This window comes from Prionailurus bengalensis, chromosome D1 (assembly GCF_016509475.1).
Source record: "Prionailurus bengalensis isolate Pbe53 chromosome D1, Fcat_Pben_1.1_paternal_pri, whole genome shotgun sequence".
Classification (NCBI taxonomy): domain Eukaryota; kingdom Metazoa; phylum Chordata; class Mammalia; order Carnivora; family Felidae; genus Prionailurus; species Prionailurus bengalensis.
Window position 1 is genome coordinate 67,712,800 of NC_057346.1, and position 18,049 is coordinate 67,730,848.

Genomic DNA, 18,049 nt, shown 5'->3' on the forward strand with positions numbered 1-18,049 from the left:
TTGGGATTCTGTCTTCCTTCTCTCTGACCCTCTCCTGCTTGTACTCTCTCTCTCAAAATAAATAAATAAACTTAAAAATTAAAAAAAGAAAGAAAGAAAGTATAGAATGTTTCCCAAACTTATTTGACCATGAATGTTTTCTCAAGGAGTATCTCAATGTGTTTTCCTCAAAGCCTAATCACAGATGCCCCAGGCCCTCTCAGGCTGGTGGGGAGCCAGAGGTGAGAAGCAGAGCGGTTGTGCACATGGACTCTGGGGCCAGGCTGCCTGGGATCATTTCCCAGCCCTGCTGCACAGTAGCTGGGTGACCTTGGGCAAATTACTCCATCTGTCCCTGCCTCAGTTTCCCCATATGTGAAACACAGATGGTGATAACTATGTAGATTATATAATACAGGTAAACTTCCTAGAACAGTATTTGGCACATAGTCAGTGCTCACTGTTAGTTGGCATTGTCAGTCCTTCACAAGCCTTGCAAAAAGGGATTCCTCACATATTCCCTCAGAATTAGCAGTCTGCACATGGCACTCTCTGCCCATAGGCCAACAGCATCCTCTCAGTTTATAAAACCTCTTAACCAAGACGGCAGGAAGCCCCATAAAAGCCAGCCAATGTTCCGTAGGAGTAGCCCTTCTTAACCTTGATGGCTGGGAAGGCCAGCCCGTTACAGACAGGCACATAAGATTCAGAAGACCCAGATTTTACACCCAACTTCCTCATTTTCCAGTGGGATCTTGAGTTTCCTCCCCTATAACATAGAACATAACAAGGCTCTAATCCAGGGCCTTCTCCACAGAGAAGGGTGGAGTTAGAGCACTAAGCAGGCAGAGGGACTGGATAGTAGGACAGCACCAGTGACAGGTGGTAAGTATGTTCCCCTTTTGAGGAAATGGGAGAGGGTACCTATGACAAAGGTGCTTGGGTAGTGAATTAGGATAATTAACAGTAGCTTCTGCAACAGGCCCCAAATCTCAGTGCCTTTGAATGTACACCTTGCTGAGCTAAGTCTAATGCAAGTTGGGATACCCACCTCTATCTTCTGGCAAGAAGTTCTATAACAGAAAATCCCATGTGGAATATATAAGTGGGTGTGTGGATGCCAAGCGTTCCTGGATGACCCTGGCTGCCAAAACTGTGCTCCTCTGTTGCCCAGTTGTGTTCCCCTCCCCTTTTTGGAGAAGCAAGACGTATTTGCCCGCTGAGTTAATTCTCCCAGCTTTTCTAGGGCTCTACAAGCTCGGGAGTCTCTGGTTGCCTGGTTGACTGCATTATAGTGTTTTAATTTCTCACCTCTGGGAGCATCAGGCCTCACCAATCCCCAGCCTCTGGCAGAGATGGTTAGCATTCTCTGAGTATTCCTGTGTTCTTCTTCATTCCCAGCCTCTCTTGCTGTTGGTTGGGACCCAGCCACTAATTCTGGCCAAGAGATTGTATGTCACCTCTGGGTTGAGGCACGGAGAGCCATGCCTCCTGCATCCCTCTCTTCCTCCATTGAGATGGCTCTGAGTTTCATAGGACGGCTGAAAGAACCAATTCAGCAACATATGTGCCCCCTCACCCTAAGTGTCATTTCTCCAGTTGTGGTTGGCAGACAGGACCATCCAGGAATTCTTGGCATTTATACAGCCATTTAATGCTAGATACAGCTTCCATATGGGGTTTTCTGTTATTAAACTTCTTTCTGTAATTTGAAGTATCATGACCTGTGATTCAGATACTCCCAGTACTACCATGAACAGTGTGCCAGGTGGCATGTCTCAGACTATAATGTGCACACAAATCACCTAGAGGTCTCATTAAGGTGCAGATGCTGACTCAGTAGGTTTGAGGCCACACTCAGGAGTCTGCATTTCAAACAAGCTCCCAGGTGATACTGACGTTGTTGGTCCTAGACTGTGCTCTGAAAAGCAAGGTGATGGGGCAGGGCTGACTTATTCACTAAGTATGGTGGGAACCATGCATAGTGCCCATGAAAATGTTTTAATTTCTTTTAAAATCAGAAGGGAAAAAAAGTAAACTTTCAGGCCAAAAAAATGTCCTGATAGATAACATTAATGTATTTATATCAACAGTTATAAAATAAATTTCTTAAGGAAGAAGGGACCCATGGAGACAAAAGTGCCTAAGGCCCACAAATATCCAATGTGGCTTTGGGACAAGGCAGGGGCACAGGAGGTGGTGTTAGGCTACATATAATGCATAAAACCATGAAATCCAGAGAATCCATGCGAGGTTATACAGAGTATATGGCTATGTGGTCGTCTGGGAGGATCACATGAGATACAATCAGAGAACATGCTTTGCAGAGGGTAGCTAGCTGCTCAAATCATTTTAGGGGGTCTCCTCAGGTTCTCCAGATCTCTCCCACCTAGGAAGCTCTGAAGAGGTATGCAGGGCCTCCTGGAGGTCCCCAAATTCTGGTGTCCCAAATGTCTTCCAAGGGACTTCCAGTCTTTTTTTGCCTAGGACCCCATTCCATTGTTCACATCCATCTGCTCCCAGAGCCCAAGGACTTAAAGCAGCTGACCCTGTAGTGTGAGGGAAGAGGAACCAGGCTCCAGAGGCTGCTTTTGTTAGTGACAAACACAACACATCTCTGATCTGAACAGCAAATGTCCAAAGCATGAGTCAAATGCCTTGTTAACAGGAAAGAGAAAGAATAGGCATTCCCTTCAGCAGTAAATGTTTTCTCATATACACACCCTTCCACTTTACTCTGGACCCAGTGCCAGTTCTGACTGCCCAGAAAGGCACTGTGTGGGCTTTTAGACAATGGATTATAGCTGATTCTTCTAACACACCTGCAATCCTCCTTATCACATATGCAGCAACTGACAATGTCAATACTCCAGGAGGACCTCAGTCATATGACCATTGGGGTGAATCACTGGGCCTTGGGCATGAACAGTGCACAGATGAGGAAACTAAGGCCTCAGAAGGCAGAAGTGATTTGCTCAAGGACACAAAATGATTTGGAAGCAGAGCCAAGCCTAGAACCTGGGACCCCTACTTATAATGTTGTCTTCATTTCAGCACCAGGGATGGATACTGGAAGATACACTCTATCTTCAAACCTAGGAGTGTCTGTTCATTCATTGACTCACTCAATATCCACCAATAACCTGCTACAAACTTGCCATGGTTCTAGCTTACCTTAATACCTCTCTATAAATCCATGAAGACCTAACCTTTTTAACAGTCTTACCAGCCTTGGGGCACCTGGGTGGCTCAGTTGGGTAAGCATCTGAATCTTGATTTCGGCTTAGGTCATGATCTCACAATTCATAAGTTCAAGCCCTGCATCAGGCTCTGTGCTGGTGGTGTGGAGCCTGCTTGGGATTCTCTCTCTCCCCTCACTCTCTCTCTCTCTGCCCCAACTCTGCTCACAATCTCTCTCTCTCTAAAATAAATAAATCAACTTAAAAAAAAAAAAAAGTCTTACCAGCCCAGCCACTACCTCCTCCTAGCCTGAGAGCTTCAAGTGTGAGATTCTGTCTGCTGATAGGCTGCATGCACTTTGAACCAAGGGCAATCAAGCTTTGACCTTGCCTCTTTCCTGAGTTAACTAATGAACCTCAGAAAACCTTGAGCTTCAAGCAAAAGAAAGATAATCAGCTAAAGAAAGATAACATTTTTACCTATCTCACCTATCAAAAATATGATAATATATGTAAAGCACTTAACATGGTATATAGCTGGTGTTCAACAAATGATAGCTGTTGTAGTAATGATAAGAAGTACATTATTATCACTCCTGTTATTGTCAAGCAAAACAAGAAGTCTCCTGAATATTTCAGCGAGTGGAATCTTCCCCTCCAGGACTCTAAAAAGGCAGGCTTACTTTGTCTGAGCAACTTCTTATAGACTATAGGAGTCATGAGACAGGGACAACTTGCCAAGTGTTTCTGGGTCTAATTTGCCAGATCCTTGAGGTCCGTCCCCACACCGCTCTTTCTCTGCTGGGCTGAAAAACCATCTGCTTCTATCAGTGTAAGGCCCTGTGATCCTCAGACCTGTTGAAATTGTCTGTACATGGTGACAACAACAAAGAAATAAAGCTACCTTCCAATACAACCACGTGGAAAACCCACATGCAAGGGATATGATTAGTTATCTAAGGAAGTGACTCAAGAAATTGTCTGTAAATGTGGCTGAAGGGTGAGGACGCTTGACCGGGATCTCCAGATGACAGAACAGGAGGATGATTATGAGTTTATAGAGAACAACATCCTTTGGAAAGACTTCTGCTTTCAGCAATTTGCCCTTCTTTAGGAAGGACCCCTGTATATAAGGAATGGCTCCCCATGATCCTATTGCCTGTCCTCAGCTGATTAATACTGACCCACGATGGGCCCATCATGTTCTCTCTCCCAAGACCTTGGACAGAGACTAAGAGTCCCTGGACCCTGGTTGAGCCAGGGCTCTGCCCTAGAGCAGTGGTCTTCAGAGTGAGGAATGAGTGCCCATGGAATACGCAAGATGATCCAGGGGAACATGGGAAGACAACTGGAAATTGTTATTAAGTTCTACTTTCTTTGTATTATATAAGCAGATTGACAATGGGGCCTTCATTCAGTCTCTATGTTGAAAGGCCACTGTCACATCCAGTTTGTGAGATGTCCTGAAGGAACAGGGGAAATTCTACAATGCTAAGGGATTGACATAACAGCACCCTCATGTATTCATTTGCTTTAGTGAAGTATGACACAGTTTGTATGTGCCCAAGTAAGTGGATTAGTGAAATATATTTATCTAGGTTTAACCAAACCAACCATCATAAAATGGGCAAGTGGCTTAAAAGTCTCCTAAAAATAAAATAAAATAAAATAAAATAAAATAAAATAAAATAAAATCAAACAAAAGTCTCCTGCAAAAAAAAAAAATGTGGAATGAAGATACTACTAAGGTACTACAAACACCACAAGCAACTCTCAAACATTTTTTGCAAACTGGTGAATCAAACTGAAAATTTTACTTACAATTCAGTAAGTAAAGATGCCCTTCTTCTACATCAGCTATTTGAGCTCGTTATCCTCTTCCTGCTCTCCCTCTCTCCCTGCCTTCCCCCTGATCTATTCTGTGCCCATGTTCCCAGATGACATCTACCAGATGTATCACTTGGGCTCCCATGCTTGTTTCCTGAGATTGGCCAATGGTCCAGGAGGAGGTGGGAGGAGAGAGAGGTTGGGGGATTTTCTTCTCTGTTCCCACTTGCTGCAGCACTACATCTCTGGCATGAATGTATCCCTTCTTAACTACAGCTCATTCTGGAGGGACCTTCTTCCCTGGATCCCATGTCACTGGATTATGGTCTCACTCTTTCTCCTGCCCCTTCCAGCTAGGGCTAGTAACAGCCTCCTGCTGTTGCTCATTCTGGGGTGCCTGGGCACCATCTTTTGTAAGTAGTCCTTCTGTTAAAGTCTCTTGAGCCAGTTGAGTTGGATTTGGTTCCTTGCCAGAAGACTGATTGTTACAGTATCTCATTTACCATGACAGTCATTAAAGTGAGGGGTTATCCAAAGAGCTGAGATTTTAAAACATAATGAGCTCTCTCAGTAAGGAATACTCTTAAGGAAAGAAAAAAAAGCCAGTGGCACTGTTTAAAAAAAATAAAGCATGATTTTCATATATTATTTCATCTTTCTCAACCCTTCAAAATTTCTATTTTTATGTGTTTTATAAAATAACTGGCTTATTAATGTAGCTCATGAATATGACTTAAATAAATGCACATAAATTGGAGGTGCATACTAAAACAATTTTTTTAACTGATGAGATGAACCATCAAAAAACCTTTGCCCTAGAGAAGACCTCTGCTCTAAAAAAAAAAAAAAAAAAAAAAAAAAAAAAAGTAAGTTCCTGCTGTCATGTCCCCAGCACTGCCCTGGGGATTGCCTTCCCAATACCTGCCTGTCTACTTTTTCCTTTGATTCTCTGAACTACCTTCCAGCAAACCCCATCTTTCTCCAGAATAAAACGGGACTCCAAAGACAAAGGCTGATTTAAGGCTTCCAGGGGAGAGACCCCTCTTGTGTTCTGGGGAAGTCTCTCTGTTGTAGGCAGAAATTACTATCAGGCTCTAGCCTAGGTGAAACACCCCCTCAGAACGTTCTACCTTCTGAGAAAAATTTTCATTTTCCAGGCAATTTTGGTCACTGGAAAGGATTATCTCCCACCATACATTAGCACACAGACATTCAGAATTATATACTTCAGTCTCTTACAAGTTTGATTATCATGAGTCAGTCTCCATGTGAACAATCAACTCCAGGCCACTGACCAGGCTTAGGGATAGGGCTAGGACCTTGGAACATCCCCCAAGATGATGCTTTTTAGGGAGTTCTCTTGGCATTCAGCCATCTAGGTTCCTCCTAACAACACTTAACCTCATCACCACTATCTTCCAACCTACATTAGGGACTAGTTGGACCACAGCTGGGAAACAGGAAAGACGTCTTAGGTGAGAAGCCCAGAAAGAGATTATATTCTTTCTACCAGTGAATCAAGCCCAGGTTGAAAATATCACGATGAGACAGCCCTTTGAAAAACCTGACAATTTGGAGCCACAAAATAGAGGAGTCCCATGTGCTCGATGTTAACCTGGGCTTGAATAATAGTTATTATTTGTTGAATACTTATACACAAATAAGTTCTTTAAATACACTAATCCATTTCATCTTCATAACAATTCTTTGAACAAGACACATCATGACCAGCCTATTTTATATGTCAGGAAAGTAAGGCAGCAGAGGTTAGATCATTTTGCCCAAGGTCACGCAATAAGTTGAAAGGCTGAGACTTGGTTCAGGTCATTTGACTTTAGAAGCTGGGGTCTCAACCACTACTCCATGCTGCCTCTGAGGCAGACTGGGTGACTATGGCAGGATCTATGACCTTTTAGGGCACAAGACTTGGTGAGTCAGAGAGTGTCTCAAGACTCACAGTGTACAACATGGCATTTCTTATGATAGAGATTCTAGACTTGTACTGTATTTTCCTACCAGAGGAAGGGGCTTGTTCATAGACAAGGTTATGAAACATGATAAAGATTGTCACATATTGAAAGAAGACAAAGAGAGATACAGAGTAGAGCTGTCCAGCATCCTGCCCCAAAGCTCAGGGCATTTTTGTTCCGAGAAGCAGTGCCAGGACCCCCTAGGCTCAAACTACAGGAGCAGGCACAGAGGATGGACATGCTCACTCTCCTCTATGGCCTGGGTATGTGTGCCACAGACATATGGAAGTTGCCACAGATTAGGCGTCTGATAGTTTTTTATTTGAGTCCCCTTTCTTTACTTACTAGTTAATATTAGTTGTTTTGAGTAAGTGGACTGTGTCAGTTGCTCACAAATATCTCCCTTAGATGGCTATGGTCTGCGTTTAACAACATATTATATATATAAAACACCTAGCACAAACAGCATGCTCAAACAATGGTAGTTCCCATCCCCTCCTTTCATTGTCTATCTACATGAAGGATCCCAGAGGAAGAGGTAGTTAGGAGGCCATTTGCTTCTTGACTGGAGCTGCCTAAATGGAACTTGCATGAAAAAAAATTCACACCAGATACTTCTAGTTGGATGCTTGTCTTGTCCACAGAAGGACTGCTCCTCAAACAAGTGCCCACTAGGCATGTCAGGAAGAGAAAGGGTGAAGTTCCGTCAGGCAGGAGAGAGAGGAGCTGGGGGTGCTCACCTCCTGATACTACATGGCAGCCTCTGCAGCCTGAAAGCTCCCTACCTGTCACTAGGGTGTGGCACATCTGCTGGTGTACATCACCTCAGAGGCCAGCTTTGCAACAGGGCTTGGGTCAGCCCTCACTGAGGCACCATTAGGGGCATCATGCTTCTTCTCCTACATGATTGTTTCATTAGTGTGGGAGGAGCCACAGAATGTAAGACTCCCGACTCCCCCCCGCCCCCCAGGGGAATGGCTATCTTTTTTTTTTTTTAATACAACTTATTGTCACATTAGCTAACATACGGTGTATACAGTGTGCTCTTGGCTTTGGGAGCAGATTCCCATGGTTCATTGCTTACATACAACACCCAGTGCTCGTCCCAACAAGTGCCCTCCTCAATGCCCATCATCCATTTTCCCCTCTCCCCCATCCCCTTCCCATCAACCCTCAGTTGAAGGAGAAAACCAAAGCGGGAGGCATCACAATCCCAGACTTTAGCCTCTACTACAAAGCTGTAATCTTCAAGACAGCATGGTATTGGCACAAAAACAGACACATAGACCAATGGAATAGAATAGAGACTCCAGAATTGGACCCCAAAATGTATGGCAAACTAATCTTTGACAAAGCAGGAAAGAATATCCAATGGAAAAAAGACAGTCTCTTTAACAAATGGTGCTGGGAGAACTGGAGAGCAACATGCAGAAGAATGAAACTAGACCACTTTCTTACACCATTCACAAAAATAAACTCAAAATGGATGAAGGACCTGAATGTGAGACAGGAAACCATGAAAACCCTACAGGAGAAAGCAGGAAAAAAACCTCTCTGACCTCAACCACAGCAATTTCTTACTTGACACATCTCCAAAGGCAAGGGAATTAAAAGCAAAAATGAACTATTGGGACCTCATCAAGATAAAAAGCTTCTGCACAGCAAAGGAAACACTCAACAAAACTAAAAGGCAACCGACGGAATGGGAAAATATATTTGTAAATGACATATCGGACAAAGGGCTAGTATCCAAAACCTGTAAAGAACTCACCAAACTCCACACCCGAAAAACAAATAATCCAGTGAAGAAATGGGAAGAAGACATGAATAGACACTTTTCTAAAGAAAACATCCAGATAGCCAACAGGCACGTGAAAAGATGCTCAATGTCACTCCTCATCAGGGAAATACAAATCAAAACCACACTGAGATACCACCTCATGCCAGTCAGAGTGGCTAAAATGAACAAATCAGGAGACTTTAGATGCTGGAGAGGATGTGGAGAAACGGGAACCCTCTGGCACTGTTGGTGGGCATGCAAACTGGTGCGGCCGCTCTGGAAAACAGTAGAGGTTCCTCAAAAAATTAAAAATAGACCTACCCTATGACCCAGGAATAGCACTGCTAGGAATTTACCCAAGGGATACAGGAGTACTGATGCATAGGGACACTTGTACCCCAATGTTTATAGCAGCACTTTCAACAATAGCCAAATTATGGAAAGAGCCTAAATGTCCATCAACTGATAAATGGATAAAGAAGTTGTGGTTTATATATACGATGGAATACTACTTGGCAATGAGAAAGAATGAAATATGGCCTTTTGTAGCAATGTGGATGGAACTGGAGAATGTTACGCTAAGTGAAGTAAGTCATACAGAGAAAGACAGATACCATATGTTTTCACTCTTATGTGGATCCTGAGAAACTTAACAGAAGACCATGGGGGAGGGGAAGGGGGAAAAAGTTACAGAGAGGGAAGGCGGCAAACCATGAGACTCTTAAAAACTGAGAATAAACTGAGGTTTGATGGGGCGTGGGAGGATGGGGAAAGTGGGTGATGGGCATTAAGGAGGGCACCTGTTAGGATGAGCACTGGCTGTTGTATGGAAACAAATTTGCCAATAAATTTCATATTTTAAAAAATAATTAAAAAATAAAATCTCAGAGGGTGTGTGAGTGAAAAAATATATATATAGCCTTGAAACATATGGCAGAAAAACTCTGAGAAAAAAAAGTCTCTTATAGTTTGCCTCACTCTCCAGGGGAATGGCTGTCAGATGGTGGGTTCTGACAATGGTCAACCTGACTGGCTTAGCCCTTTCCTCTTTCCTTTCTCTTGGGAATGTTCTCCCTGTAGGGGACACGCATTCTGCTCTGCATTTTCTTGCTTTATGATTTAAGGGGACCTGCCTCCACTAGAGGGCACTCCAGAGGGCTGGGGTAAGTAGGCTTTAGAAAGCCTGCTTGTCAATTAATTTCCAACAAAGGAGGCAAGAATATGCAATGGGGAAAAGGCAGTGTCTTCAACAAATGGTGTTGGGAAAACTGGACACTCAGATGCAAGAGAATGAAACTGGACCACTTTCTAACACCATACACAAAGATAAACTCAAAATGGATTAAAGACCAAAATGTGAAACCTGAAGAGAGCACAGGCAATAATTTCTCTGACATTGGCTGTAGCAGTATTTTTCTAGATATGTCTCCTGAGGCAAGGGAAATGAAAGCAAAAATAAACTATTGGGACTATATCAAAATAAAAAGCTTGTGAACACTGAAGGAAACAATCAACAAAACTACAAGACAACTACCAAATGGGAGAAGATATTTGCAAATGACATATCCAATAAAGAGCTAGTATCCAAAATATATAAAGAAATTATACAACTCAACACCAAAAAAACCCCAAATAATCCAATTTAAAAGTTAGCAGAAGACATGAACAGACATTCTCCAAAGAAGACATACAGATGAGGAACAGACATGAAAAGATGCTCAACATCACTTATCAAGAGGGAAATGCAAATCAAAACCACAATGAGATATCATCTCACACCTGTCAGAATGGCTAAAATCAAAAGCACAAGAGCCTTTCTCTCTCCCGGCCATCTTGGAGGTTGCTTTTGGTTGGGTCCGTCCCGCACCTAAGGCAGGAAGATGGTGGCTGCAAAGAAGATGAAAAAGTCTCTGGAGCCCAACAGCTCTAGGCTCCAACTCATTATGAAAAGTGGGAAGTATGTGTTGGGGTACAAGCAGACTCTGGAAATGATCCGACATGGCAAAGTGAAACTGGTCATCCTCGCCAACAACTGCCCAGCCTTGAGGAAATCTGAAATAGAATACTATGCCATGTTGGCCAAAACTGGTGTCCATCACTACAGTGGCAATACTATTGAATTGGGCACAGCATGTGGGAAATACTACAGAGTGTGCACACTGACTATTATTGATCCAGGTGATTCTGATATCATTCGAAGCATGCCAGAACAGACTGGTGAAAAGTAAATCAAATAAAAGTTTTCTTTTTTTTTTAATTTAAAAAAAAATTTTTTTTCAACGTTTATTTATTTTTGGGACAGAGAGAGACAGAGCATGAACGGGGGAGGGGCAGAGAGAGAGGGAGACGCAGAATCGGAAACAGGCTCCAGGCTCCGAGCCATCAGCCCAGAGCCCGACGCGGGGCTCGAACTCACGGACCGCGAGATCATGACCTGGCTGAAGTCGGACGCTTAACCGACTGCGCCACCCAGGCGCCCCAAGTTTTCTTTAATAAAATTGGCTAGAGCTTGTTTTAAAACCTGAAAGAAAAAAAAAAGCACAAGAAACAACAAGTGTTTGTGAGGATGCCATTTACTGGCTTTGTGTTGTTGGACAAGTTCCTGGCCCTCTCTGTGCCTCAGTTTCCTGATCTACATAACAGAGATAATCACAGTAACTACTTCAGGGGGTTGCTATGTGGACTAAATGAGGTACTGCCAATAAAACCTTAGAACAGCACCTAGCACACAGTAAGTACTCAATAAGTGCTAGCTACCCTTATTATTACTTTTATCCAATAAGCAAACTTTATAACTCTACCATAAATGGAAAAAGCAGTACGGCTTATACCACAAGGTGAGAGGAGTTATACAAATAAATGAAAACACTTATTAAATACTAGCTATTGCCTGACAAAGGCTCCAGGCTCAAGGCTTGCTCTCATTTTGGCCAAGAAGGGAGACAAGCCAGGGTCTGAAAGATGTTGAAGGCACAGACAGTTCAAGCCAGGGTGAACAACTTGTCCTGAATTGCCTGGGACTTCTGATTTTAGTGCTGAAAGTCCTGTAGCCCCTCTCATTCCCAGGCTACATCAGATGGAGGCTTTCTTCTTCACAGCAGGACTAAAAATAACTCACAAGGGAATGACATTCTTGTGATGTGAGTTCGTGTGTTTAGGGCTGAGTCAGTATCTCACTTATTATCTTGCAGAAGAAGTCACACCTTGGGCCACACCACCCAAGCCTGCCTCTGAGAGCTGGGTTTCCAAATGTCATACATGTACAGAAAAGCCATCATGTGTGTACCACTGAAGCAGTCCCCAAAGAAAAATCACATTCATAAGGGCCCAAGAAAAGGAACAGTGATCAAACCATGGCACAGCTAAAATTACTCTATATTATACAACCATTGAAAAATCATGTTTTGAAGTATCTTTAATGGCATGGAAAATGATGCATAGGGGCACATGTACCCCAATGTTTATAGCAGCACTTTCAACAATAGCCAAATTATGGAAAGAGTCTAAATGTCTATCAACTGGTGAATGGATAAAGAAGATGTGGTTTATATATACAATGAAATACTACTTGGCAATGAGAAAGAATGGATTCATGCCATTTGCAGCAATGTGGATGGAACTGGGGGGTATGCTAAGTGAAATAAGTCAATCAGAGAAAGACAGATATCATATGTTTTTTAACAGAAGACCATCGGGAAAGGGAAGGGGGAAAAATAGTTACAAACAGAGAGGGAGGGAAGGAAACCACAAGAGACTCTAAATACAGAGAACAAACTGAGGGTGGATGGGGGGTTGGGAGAGAGGGGAAAATGGGTGATGGGCATTGAGGAGGGCACCTGTGGGGATGAGCACTGGGTGTTGTATGTAAGCCAATTTGACAATAAATTATATTTTTAAAATGATGACAATAGAATGTTCAATTTTAAAAAAGCAGATTAAGATGTCCTTCAGTGAGTGGATAAATAAACTGTGGTACATCAAGACAATAGAATATTATCTGGTGCTAAAAAGAATGAGCTATCAAGCCATGAAAAGACATGGAGCGGGGCACCTGGGTGACTAAGTCAGTTAAGCATCTGACTTCGGCTCAAGTCATGATCTCATGGTTCATGAGTTTGAGCCCCACATCAGGCTCTGCACTGACAGTGTGGAGCCTGCTTGGGATTCTCTCTTTCTCCCTCTCTCTCTCTGTGCCCCTCCTCTAGTCACTCTCTCTATCTCAAAATAAATTTTATTTTATTTTATTTATAATGTTTATTTATTTTTGAGAGAGAGAGAGATAGAGTGCAAGCAGGGGAGGGGCAGAAAGAGTGGGAGATACAGAATCTGAAGCAGGCTCCAAACTCGTGTATGGCGAGATCATGACCTGAACCAAAGTCGGACGCTTAACCAACTGAACCACCCAGGCACCCCTCAAAATAATTTTTTTTTTAACTTAAAAAAAAAAAAGAAAAGATATGGAGGAAACTTAAATGCATATTACTAAATGAAAGAAGCCAGTCTGAAAAGCCTACATACTATATGCTTCCAACTAGATGACATTCTGGAAAAAGTGAAACTATGGAGACAGTAAAAACGTCGGTGATTGCTAGGGGTTGGAGTTGGGAAGAAGGGTAAGTAGGTGGAGCACAGGGGATCTTCAGGGCAGTGACACTACTCTGCATGATATTATAATGGTGGATACATGCCCTTATACATTTTCCTAAACCCACAGAATGAATGAGTGAACCAAGAGTGAACCCTAAGGTAAACTATGGACTTTGGGTAATGATGATATGTCAGTGTAGGCTCATGAATTGTAACAAATGAACCACTCTGGTGGGGGTTGTTGCTAATGGGGGAGGCTGTGCATGTGTGAGGCCGGAGGTATATGGGAAATCTCTGTACCTTCCTCTCAATTTTGCTGTGAACCGAAACTGCTCTAGAAAACTTAAATCTTTAAAAAAATTTTTAAGGCACATATCAATTTTAAAACCACATATAGTAAGACCTTAGTTTTATAAATTGCAGAGAAACACACCGTCATATTAACAATATTTATTTCTGAGTGACAGGATTCTGGGGGATTTTTTATTTCTTCATATTTATTTCTGTATTTCTTTTTTTTTAATTTTTATTTATTTATTTTTGAAAGAGAGTGCACGCACAAGGAAGGGGCAGAGAGAGGGACCGACAGAATCCCAAGCAAGCTCTGCACCATCATCACAGAGCCCACTGTGGAGCTTGAACTCATGAACCATGAGATCACGACCTAAGCCAAAATCAGGAGTCAACGCTTAACCGACTGAGCCACCCAGATGCCCCTGTATTTCTTGTTTATACTTATTTATATATTTCCCAAGAAATTTTAGCATGGAACATGTATTTCTTTCATTATACGGGAAAAAATGAATAAGAATTATACATAAAATAGTACTAGGAGGAAAGTAACCAGAACCAATTAAGCCCAGACTTTGAAAACTGTTTTTTACAGCTGTGGCCCACTGGGAAGGAGGTTTCCTGGCTGACCATCATCTGCTTTCCTTCTCCTCTGGAGAAAGCCCTTGCAGAGAAGGCAGGGCTTGTACAAGGTCATGGGCTCATGTTGCCTCTGCATTCCATCCAGTGAGGCTGCCCTGAGCTGTCCCCTAAACCTCAGGCTCCAGCCTCCAGGGTCTATAGGGCAAACACAGTATCTCTTTCCCTCTTTTCTTGATTTTTGCATCATGTGGACTGTGGCACTTGATAACTTCCCCAAGTTGCGTGTTACTAACTAGAAGCAGGGTGGATCTAACACAGGAAGTCTGCACTTTAGACCCAAGTGACCTGAGCTGACATCCCTGCTCACCACTGTGGGCTGTGTAGCCTTGGGCACAGTACTCCATCTCTTTCTACCACAGCGGCCTCGTGTCTATTGTGAGGATTAAATGAAATAACGTTCTAGCACATATCCTGGCACAAGCATCTCATGAGGGGCTTCATTTATATCAATTTTCTCTCTCCTTCCTTTTACGTTTACCACACAAGAACTCAGTTCTCTATCCCCCTCCCATCGATTCAGAGAACTTCCCAAGTGGCAGGGGCAACATCTGACCTCCAAATTTCTCCTTCCCACCCATCCAGGACTCTGCTCCTCCTGGGTCACAACCCCTCAGCTGAGTGTCTGAGTGGCAGGCCGGTGGCTCCGTGGAGAGGTGGCCAGGGTGGGAGGAGGTGGCTAACTTGAGACCCCCACCTTACCAGGCTAAAATAATCTGATCATCTGGTATGCATACACAATAAACCAGGGCCCTGTTTAACTAGAACACAATTTGTGAGCATTATATCCATTTCTTCATAAGGAAAACAAATTGATCCTTGAACATTCAGTCCCTCCCAGCATCATTCTGGGTGCAGACACACAGTGGAGATGAGACAAGGTCTCAGCCCTCACAGGGCTGTCTCTTCTCCTGCTGGAGGTGTGGGCTACATCCATCCACCTTCATTACCAAGACGTGAAGGAAAGAGGCAGGGCCATTGGAGAAGTTGAGAACCGTACTTATGTTTCAGCCCATCAGGCATCATCCAGCTTCCTCTCATGGAGACTTAGAACCCTCACCCTGAAGCCATGAGCCCACTGGTCCACCTGAGAATCAGTGCCAAGAAGAAGGTATTACATGGCACTGACTACCCTCATTCAAGATACTAAATTGCCTGCTCTGGCACTGGGTGGCTGGGTGACTTTGGACAAGTCATTTAACATCCCTTACTCATAGTGTCCTCCCTGTAAAGTTGGGCAAAGATAACATCCCTCATAGCGTTACTGAGGAAGGAACAAGAAATCATGTGCAGAAAGCCTGAGGCAGAGCATCAGGAGACAGTCGGGGCTTCCCCACTGCCCTCTCAGAAGCGGTACCCAGTGGAGATGAATAGAGCATGGTGGCTAAGAGCAGAGCCTCCGGAGACAGGCTGACTGGGGTCAAATGTCAGTTCCACCTCTCACCAGCTGTGTGACCTCTCTATGCTAAAATGTCCCCATCTACAAGATGAGGGTAGTAACAATAATCCCTGCCCCATAGGGCTGTGGAAGCTAAATTACTATATGGGATGTGCTTAGAACAGTGTTAGATGTATTAAAAATAGTGTATTTGCTTTTTTTCCCCTTCTTCCAAAAAACATTGTTTATGGGAGCATTGATTATGTTGTAGCAATTAGTACATGATTATACATCCCAGGCAACCTTTGAGGGTATGCAGGAATGTCCCACTTTACCACCAAGCATAGAGAAAGATACATCAGCTATGAATATAGTCACCCTCAACACACACATACACACACACACACACACACACACACACCACTGTATCAAGGATGACCAAACATGACGGTGACAACTGTATCATTCACTTGGTCAGAAATCACAAGAAACTATTGAAGGTGGGAGTACCCTGTCACTCACGCCTTGTCTGCTGTTAGACTCAGACTTGGGTTCACTGCTAGCACTGCTCTTCCTTAGCAGTCTGACCTTAGGCAAGTCACTTAACCTGACTTTCCTCCCCAGAAAAGTGCCCCAGGAGGCTGTAGGGGAATTAACCCCACCTGTCCCACGAGGGTGTCCTCGCCCCCTGGTGGGGATGACAGAATCCTTAGCAGACTCTGACTCCCTAGTGCTTCCAGCCTAACAGTCCTGGGAAGCTTCCTCCTTCTCCCTGCCGGAGACCCAGCCCAGACAAGCCCGTGGCTTCTTTACTTCCCCCTGAGAGGCCCCCAAAAGGCAGCCTGAAGAGTGTTAAGAGAACACCAGCTGCCAAGCTCTGGGAGGCAGGAGTACTAGCCAGGGGCCCCAGACCCTGCACTCTGTTGACTCAAACTGCAGAGAATCTCCAGGCTTTCACAGCCGTTTCCTGGGCAGGAGGGAACAAGACAGCTAGGCCCCTCTCTGCCCTCTGTCCACTGGCCTTTCCTTTGGGGGAAGTCAGCCTGAGTGCTATACGATAGCTTTGACACCAAGCTCCTGGAGATGAGCCAGGCTAGGGAAACAGGTTGGGCACATGTAGCCACTCCAGAGAGGAGGGAAAGGGCACAGGGGGCAAAGCTGGGCACAGAAGGAAACATGGAGACAGAGATAAAAACAGAGGCTGCAACCAGAACACAGGACAGGAGGGGCAGGCACAGAAACAGGGGCAGGGTCAAGGATGGAGACAGGGCTGGGCCAGCACAGGGTCCTACGTGGACGGGGGTGCAGCACAAGGTCGAAGTGGAGGACAGAGGGAGTAAGCACAGAGCTGAGCTGGGAAAGGGAGAGCAGGCAGTGGGGGGAAAGCCCTGTCCAGAAGCCTTGCATAACCTGGGGACCCGCTATTTCCCCAGAGGGGCCCACAGGAAATCTGGGGGTGGGCTCTCCACTCAGAACCCACATTTTCACCCCAGCCTGTGCACCCTTTCCAACAGCAGCAGACGGAGCATGGTTTAGTTAAGTTAGAGGACTGGCAAGATTCACTTCTTATTTAAAAATCATGACAGCAACAATAAAAATACTCAGCTGAAATGGCACCCAAAAAAGCCAACTCCCCTGAAAGTTAAAGTCAAGCGCCCCCATCCCAGCACCTTGTACCTTTAAGGAGGAGAAGGGTTCCCTCGCGTCCCAGCTGAAGAGCAGGTTATTCTTGGATATAGCAATGACTTACCTAAAACTGAGTTATTCCCCTTTCCTCTTCTGGCCAGCCTCTCTTCACTCTGGGGAGCTTTTACCATTTAAGGTCAATGTTACATCTGGCTCTGGAGCTCCGAGCTGAGAAGCCTCTGGCTGCTGAGCCTTGGCCACCGCCTCCTCCTAGAGGGGCTGGGACTTGGAGCCTGGAGCTCCTCGGGGAGCCCCCTGTGTCCCCACTGAGGGGGCTAATGGCAGGGGAAGCTGACCAAGCCAGCCCCAGGGCTCAGGGCAGACTGGGCCTGCAAGGCAGCTGCTTGCCCTGAGTGCCTCCCATGGGCACCCGCACAGCAGAGGGCAGTGCCCATGGGCGGCTTGTGCTGCTGGGCACTGTCCTGGCCAGACAGGGACCAAAAGAACTCTGCAGATCTGCCTCCTAGCCTGGAATCCCCAGCAAGCATGTGAAGCTGGACAAGACCCTGGCTCAGGGCCAGGAGAAACTGGGAACACTTCCTGTCCCAGAGATTCATGGGGGGGGGGGGGCTGCTCCCACCTTAAATCCTTGGGATTATCAGAGAGAAGGGCCTAGTAGGTTCAGCTAATTCCAGACCTGGCAGCAGCCCCAGGGGCTTCAATCCCTGTTCCTGCATTGGGCGGACCCATGGACTTTGCATTGTGGAGCCCCAGTCTCCTCATCTCTAAGACA

The 18,049-nt window shown here is 44.7% G+C and overlaps 2 protein-coding genes across 9 annotated transcripts in view; one reads left to right on the forward strand and one right to left on the reverse strand.

The window, feature by feature from the left end:
- IRAG1 (inositol 1,4,5-triphosphate receptor associated 1) overlaps window positions 1-17,771 on the reverse strand; it is a 120,386-nt gene extending 102,615 nt beyond the window's left edge. For 3 of the 8 annotated variants that reach the window (XM_043580654.1, XM_043580653.1, XM_043580652.1), the window contains exon 1: window positions 17,308-17,771. The gene's annotated coding sequence lies outside the window, so the exon portion shown is untranslated. The remainder of the gene's footprint in view (window positions 1-17,307) is intronic. The other 5 variants (XM_043580658.1, XM_043580656.1, XM_043580655.1 and 2 more) reach the window with 3 other exon arrangements.
- On the forward strand, window positions 10,533-12,246 carry LOC122483563 (60S ribosomal protein L30-like). Its single transcript, XM_043580661.1, has one exon. It carries the CDS (start codon window positions 10,616-10,618, stop codon window positions 10,961-10,963), a length of 348 nt encoding a protein of 115 aa, XP_043436596.1. The 5' UTR covers window positions 10,533-10,615; the 3' UTR covers window positions 10,964-12,246.
- Window positions 17,772-18,049: the final 278 nt, after the last annotated feature.